The 7,500-nt window shown below is 46.8% G+C and overlaps 1 protein-coding gene across 2 annotated transcripts in view; it reads right to left on the bottom strand.

The window, feature by feature from the left end:
- LOC109873384 (teneurin-2) overlaps window positions 1–7,500 on the bottom strand; it is a 176,661-nt gene that overhangs the window by 84,169 nt on the left and 84,992 nt on the right. For both annotated transcript variants that reach the window (XM_031808169.1, XM_031808168.1), the window contains one exon: window positions 2,573–2,695. In XM_031808169.1, coding sequence (XP_031664029.1) covers window positions 2,573–2,695 — 123 coding nt within the window. The remainder of the gene's footprint in view (window positions 1–2,572; window positions 2,696–7,500) is intronic.

A 7,500-nucleotide genomic window follows, 5' to 3' on the forward strand; every position in this document is an offset into this window, starting at 1 on the left:
GAATGTCAACCTCTCCAGCTTATGGAGATGCAATGTAAATATTTGTGTTACATAGCAGGAACAAACGAACACAGAGATGCTGTTTTGTCATACAAGGTGTTTAGTTATGACACTAATAATCATTTTACACTGTAAAAGGTTTCTAGATGTTTCCATAGCAGCGCTACAGGATATAGCCCCTTTTCCCCGTGGGGACAGTGAGGAACTAAAGATCTGCTGTCATTCTTCTCCTCGCTCGGTAGGATCATATTCCCAGACCTGTTGGTCGTGAAGTCCTCATGGGACTGAGGAGGGAGACAGTGGTGAAGGCTCATCATCATAGTTCTCCATAGTGCAACATGTCTCCCCTTAAAAACACTTGACAAATTGCTGCAGGCGTTGCTTTCCCACTCTGGTTTTGAGTAGTTAACCCAAAATAAGTATATATTTTCCTAGCTGAGAAACCTCTGGCTACATTAAAAATAGATAAGGGAGAGAGAGAGAGAGAGAGAGAAAGAAAGAGAGAAAGAAGGGAGAGAGAGACGAGGTCCTGGGTAGCGATGTGTTCCTCCCACAGTATTAAGGAAGGGGTGTTATTCCTCCTAAAACATCAGGCAGATCTGCAGTGGCACTGCCAGAGTCCTGACAGTGACGATCACAGACACATCAGCATTAACCACAATACTCTGACTGGCCTCCAGAACAGTCTTATAACCACAACCACAATGCTCTGACTGGCCTTCAGAACAGTCTTTATAACCACAATGCTCTGACTGGCCTCCAGAACAGTCTTTATAACCACAATGCTCTGACTGGCCTCCAGAACAGTCTTTATAACCACAATACTCTGACTGGCCTCCAGAACAGTCTTTATAACCACAATGCTCTGACTGGCCTCCAGAACAGTCTTATAACCACAATACTCTGACTGACCTCCAGAACAGTCTTTATAACCACAATGCTCTGACTGGCCTCCAGAACAGTCTTTATAACCACAATGCTCTGACTGGCCTCCAGAACAGACTTATAACCACAATGCTCTGACTGGCCTCCAGAACAGTCTTATAACCACAATGCTCTGACTGGCCTCCAGAACAGTCTTATAACCACAATACTCTGACTGGCCTCCAGAACAGTCTTATAACCACAACCACAATGCTCTGACTGGCCTCCAGAACAGTCTTATAACCACAATGCTCTGACTGACCTCCAGAACAGTCTTATAACCACAATGCTCTGACTGGCCTCCAGAACAGTCTTATAACCACAATGCTCTGACTGGCCTCCAGAACAGTCTTATAACCACAATGCTCTGACTGGCCTCCAGAACAGTCTTTATAACCACAATGCTCTGACTGGCCTCCAGAACAGTCTTTATAACCACAATGCTCTGACTGGCCTCCAGAACAGTCTTACATCTCCTTCTCTACGGCTGTACAGCAGAGATCACCTCACCTCATGTAGACACCAGGTCCCAAGCCCCAGAGTTAGGGGAGGCATCAACAATTTAGTTTGAAGTCTGCCACAACACAGTCTTATGTAAAACTGTTGCCAGTGCCACAGAACCCCAGGAGAGCCCAACGCGACCGCTGTATCTTCCCAGCGAATGAAGGGTTTTGGTACCATTCCCAACAGATGACAGATGTGCACTCACTCATATCTTGTCCTTTCCACAACCTTCTCTAATGACATGAAGCCCAGGCAAATTCAAACACTCCATTTCCGCGTCTGACTAGAACAAACTAGCTCGGCCCAGACGGGCCATGTGCGTCTGTCTGTGTGTCGGCTCATGAGACAGCTCGTAGTTGGCGGCTCCTCAGAACCACTCCAGAGGACCTCCATCAAAGCCGAAAAACCCTTCAGAGATTCGGTTTCACAGCACCTTCCACCCACGCTACGCCTCCTCTCGCTGGATTACATGGTGTTGTTACAGTCCTCCTCATTTAAGACGACCAGACAATTCCACAGACTGAAGGAAGGGATATTTGGTTTTAGCAGAAATCAAACCAAATTGCATTGGTATGAGGGAGGAATTACTAAGGATTTATCTGAGAGCTTGTTTTCTAATGTTTTAGGGAAATTGCGACATTATGGCAACATGGTGGACAGACGGCGAGCCTTGGTGTCATCTTTAGATTAGGCGTCGACTGCAAATGTCAAACTAACTAAGGTAAATAATGCAATTAGCTCCTTCAATAGAACCTGTGTACATTCTGTTGATGTAATTACGATTCTAGAACATGATGCAATTACGATTCTAGAACATGATGCAATTACGATTCTAGAACAGTTATGCCCCAGACAGGGTAAGCTCCACTATAATTCAAACAGGAGAACTCGTTGTAATTTGTTCACTAACGAATGAAAGCCAGGGTCTTCTTGCTCTTTCTCTGTCTGTTACATTAGCAGTCTGTACATTTGTACTACATGCTACCTTCAAATTCATTCATCTACAAGAACAGTTTATTCTGCAGGCCTCACTAGTTGTTAGAGCCCCAGTCTCCTGTCATCCATGTAGCCTCAGTGTAGTGTAAAGGAGGGTTTCAGCACCATGGCCAGGGGCGGTAGCCATGCAGACTCTGGCTGTTCTTACCTCTGCCTCCGGAGGGCACTGTTGCCACGTCGCTGATGCCCGGCAGCTCAGTGCTCAGGCCGTTGTTGATCAGGTGCCCATCAGCCGGCTTCAGCTGCCAGTTGAGCCCTAACAAGTTTAGAGCTGAGAGAGAGAGAGAGAGAGAGAGAGAGAGAGAGAGAGAGAAAAATGGAATGTGGAAAATGGAATACCCAATGTAGTACGGATCTGCTATTTTTATTTATCTGAACGCTGTGTCCCCTGCTCTCCTAGTGTAGTAGTGACTACCGAACGGCACCCTGACTCGCCTTTTACTGCTCTTTTGACCCTATGATCACTCGGCTACACAGCTGATGCCCCCAGGACTGTTTCAATAACACGGTACCTTTAGTTTACCTGTCGGCCCCAGTCTCGAACTCAGGTCCTGTATGTACCTAACTGACCCTCTCTGCCCATTCATCACCATTTACCTGTCGGCCCCAGCCTAGAACTCAGGTCCTGTATGTACCTAACTGACCCGCTCTGCCCATTCATAACCATTTACCTGTCAGCCCCAGCCTAGAACTCAGGTCCTGTATGTATCTAACTGACCCACTCTGCCCATTCATCACCATTTACCTGTCGGCCCTAGTCTAACTCAGGTCCTGTATGTACCTAACTGACCCGCTCTGCCCATTCATAACCATTTACCTGTCAGCCCCAGCCTAGAACTCAGGTCCTGTATGTACCTAACTGACCCACTCTGCCCATTCATCACCATTTACCTGTCGGCCCCAGCCTAGAAGTCAGGTCCTGTATGTACCTAACTGACCTGCTCTGCCCATTCATCACCATTTACCTGTCGGCCCCAGTCTAACTCAGGTCCTGTATGTATCTAACTGACCCTCTCTGCCCATTCATCACCATTTACCTGTCGGCCCCAGCCTAGAACTCAGGTCCTGTATGTACCTAACTGACCCGCTCTGCCCATTCATAACCATTTACCTGTCAGCCCCAGCCTAGAACTCAGGTCCTGTATGTATCTAACTGACCCACCCTGCCCATTCATCACCATTTACCTGTCGGCCCCAGTCTAACTCAGGTCCTGTATGTACCTAACTGACCTGCTCTGCCCATTCATAACCATTTACCTGTCAGCCCCAGCCTAGAACTCAGGTCCTGTATGTACCTAACTGACCCACTCTGCCCATTCATCACCATTTACCTGTCGGCCCCAGCCTAGAAGTCAGGTCCTGTATGTACCTAACTGACCTGCTCTGCCCATTCATCACCATTTACCTGTCGGCCCCAGTCTAACTCAGGTCCTGTATGTACCTAACTGACCCGCTCTGCCCATTCATCACCATTTACCTGTCGGCCCCAGTCTAACTCAGGTCCTGTATGTACCTAACTGACCCACTCTGCCCATTCATCACCATTTACCTGTCGGCCCCAGTCTAACTCAGGTCCTGTATGTACCTAACTGACCCGCTCTGCCCATTCATAACCATTTACCTGTCAGCCCCAGCCTAGAACTCAGGTCCTGTATGTACCTAACTGACCCGCTCTGCCCATTCATCACCATTTACCTGTCGGCCCCAGTCTAACTCAGGTCCTGTATGTACCTAACTGACCCACTCTGCCCATTCATCAACATTTACCTGTCGGCCCCAGTCTAACTCAGGTCCTGTATGTACCTAACTGACCCGCTCTGCCCATTCATAACCATTTACCTGTCAGCCCCAGCCTAGAACTCAGGTCCTGTATGTACCTAACTGACCCACTCTGCCCATTCATAACCATTTCCCTGTCAGCCCCAGCCTAGAACTCAGGTCCTGTATGTACCTAACTGACCCACTCTGCCCATTCATAACCATTTACCTGTCAGCCCCAGCCTAGAACTCAGGTCCTGTATGTACCTAACTGACCCGCTCTGCCCATTCATAACCATTTACCTGTCAGCCCCAGCCTAGAACTCAGGTCCTGTATGTACCTAACTGACCCACTCTGCCCATTCATAACCATTTCCCTGTCAGCCCCAGCCTAGAACTCAGGTCCTGTATGTACCTAACTGACCCACTCTGCCCATTCATAACCATTTACCTGTCAGCCCCAGCCTAGAACTCAGGTCCTGTATGTACCTAACTGACCCGCTCTGCCCATTCATCAACATTTACCTGTCGGCCCCAGTCTAACTCAGGTCCTGTATGTACCTAACTGACCCGCTCTGCCCATTCATAACCATTTACCTGTCAGCCCCAGCCTAGAACTCAGGTCCTGTATGTACCTAACTGACCCACTCTGCCCATTCATCGCCATTTACCCGTTGTTGTCTTAGCTCTCCGATCAACACCTGTGATTGCTTTATGCCTCTCTCTAATGTCAATATGCCTCTCTCTAATGTCAATATGCCTCTCTCTAATGTCAATATGCCTCTCTCTAATGTCAATATGCCTCTCTCTAATGTCAATATGCCTCTCTCTAATGTCAATATGCCTCTCTCTAATGTCAATATGCCTCTCTCTAATGTCAATATGCCTCTCTCTAATGTCAATATGCCTCTCTCTAATGTCAATATGCCTCTCTCTAATGTCAATATGCCTCTCTCTAATGTCAATATGCCTCTCTCTAATGTCAATATGCCTCTCTCTAATGTCAATATGCCTCTCTCTAATGTCAATATGCCTCTCTCTAATGTCAATATGCCTCTCTCTAATGTCAATATGCCTCTCTCTAATGTCAATATGCCTCTCTCTAATGTCAATATGCCTCTCTCTAATGTCAATATGCCTCTCTCTAATGTCAATATGCCTCTCTCTAATGTCAATGCCTTGTCTACTGCTGTCTTGGCTAGTTTTTACTGTTTTATTACACTGTAGAGCCTTCAGTCCCGTTCGAAATGCCTTAGATAGCTCTTTACTCCCACCCCACACACATACGGAGACCTCACCGGTGTTAGCTTGTCCCTTCAGAGACGAAACCTCTCTCATCGTTACTCAACGCCTAGGTTTACCTCCACTGTACTCACATCCTACCATACCCTTGTCTGTACATTATGCCCTGAATCTATTCTTCCACGCCATGAAATCTGCTCCTTTTATTCTCTGTCCCCAACGCACTTGATGACCAGTTCTTATAGCCTTTAGCCGTACACTCATCCTACTCCTCCTCTGTTCAGCGTGTAAATCAGCTAGAAAGATGTGTCAGCATCGAGCAATGGTCTCTGGCCCCCTCCTAGTTAGGCGGAGTGATGAGCTCTACAGCAGAGTCTCACAACTCAATCGCTGGTTGAAAACAGTTTTCTGCCCCTCCCAAAAGATAGAATTTGTAGATAATTGGCCCTCTTTCTGGGACTCACCCAAAAACAGGACCAAGCCTGGCCTGCTGAGGAGTGACGGACTCCATCCTAGCTGGAGGGGTGCTCTCATCTTATCTACGAACATAGACAGGGCTCTAACTCCCCTAGCTCCACAATGAAATAGGGTACAGGCCAGGCAGCAGGCTGTTAGCCAGCCTGCCAGTTTAGCGGAGTCTCCCACTAGCACAGTCAGTGTAGTCAGCTCAGCTATCCCCATTGAGACCGTGTCTGTGCCTCGACCTGGGTTGGGCAAAACTAAACATGGCGGTGTTCGCCTTAGCAATCTCACTAGGATAAAGACTCCTCCATTCCTGCCATTATTGAAAGAGGTTGTGATACCTCACATCTCAAAATAGGGCTACTTAATGTTAGATCCCTCACTTCCAAGGTAGTTATAGTCAATGAACTAATCACTGATCATAATTGTGATGTGATTGGCCTGTCTGAAACATGGCTCAAGCCTGATGAATTTACTGTGTTAAATGAGGCCTCACCTCCTGGTTACACTAGTGACAATATCACCCCGCATATCCCGCAAAGGAGGAAGTGTTGCTAACATTTACGATAGCAAATTTAAATTTACAAAAAAACGAAAACATTTTTGTCTTTTGAGCTTCTAGTCATGAAATCTATGCAGCCTACTCAATCACTTTTTATAGCTACTGTTTACAGGCCTCCTGGGGCCATATACAGCGTTCTTCACTGAGTTCCCTGAATTCCTATCGGACCTTGTAGTCATGGCAGATAATATTCAAATTTTTGGTGACTTTAATATTCACATGGAAAGGTCCACAGACCCACTCCAAAAGGCTTTCGGAGCCATCATCGACTCAGTGGGTTTTGTCCAAAATGTCTCCGGACCTACTCACTGCCACAGTCGTACTCTGGACCTAGTTTTGTCCCATGGAATAAATGTTGTGGATCTTAATGTTTTTCCTCATAATCCTGGACTATCGGACCACCATTTTATTACGTTTGCAATCGCAACAAATAATCTGCTCAGACCCCAACCAAGGATCATCAAAAGTCGTGCTATAAATTCTCGGACAACCCAAAGATTCCTAGATGCTCTTCCAGGCTCCCTCCGCCTACCCAACAATGTCAGAGGACAAAAATCAGTTAACCACCTAACTGAGGAACTCAATTTAACCTTGCACAGTCCCCTAGATGCAGTCGCACCCCTAAAAACAAAAGACATTTCTCATAAGAAACTAGTTCCCTGCCATACAGAATATATCTGAGCCCTGAAGCAAGCTTCCAGATAATTGGAACGGAAATGGCGCCACACCAAACTGGAAGTCTTCCGACTAGCTTGGAAAGACAGTACCGTGCAGTATCGAAGAGCCCTTACTGCTGCTACACCAAACTGGAAGTCTTCCGACTAGCTTGGAAAGACAGTACCGTGCAGTATCGAAGAGCCCTTACTGCTGCTACACCAAACTGGAAGTCTTCTGACTAGCTTGGAAAGACAGTACTGTGCCGTATCGAAGAGCCCTTACTGCTGCTCGATCATCCTATTTTTCTAACTTAATTGAGGAAAATAAGATCAATCCAAAATGTATTTTGATACTGTAGCAAAGCTAACTAAAAAGCAGCATTCCCCAAGAGAGGA

Source organism: Oncorhynchus kisutch, linkage group LG28 (assembly GCF_002021735.2).
Source record: "Oncorhynchus kisutch isolate 150728-3 linkage group LG28, Okis_V2, whole genome shotgun sequence".
Taxonomy (NCBI): Eukaryota; Metazoa; Chordata; class Actinopteri; order Salmoniformes; family Salmonidae; genus Oncorhynchus; species Oncorhynchus kisutch.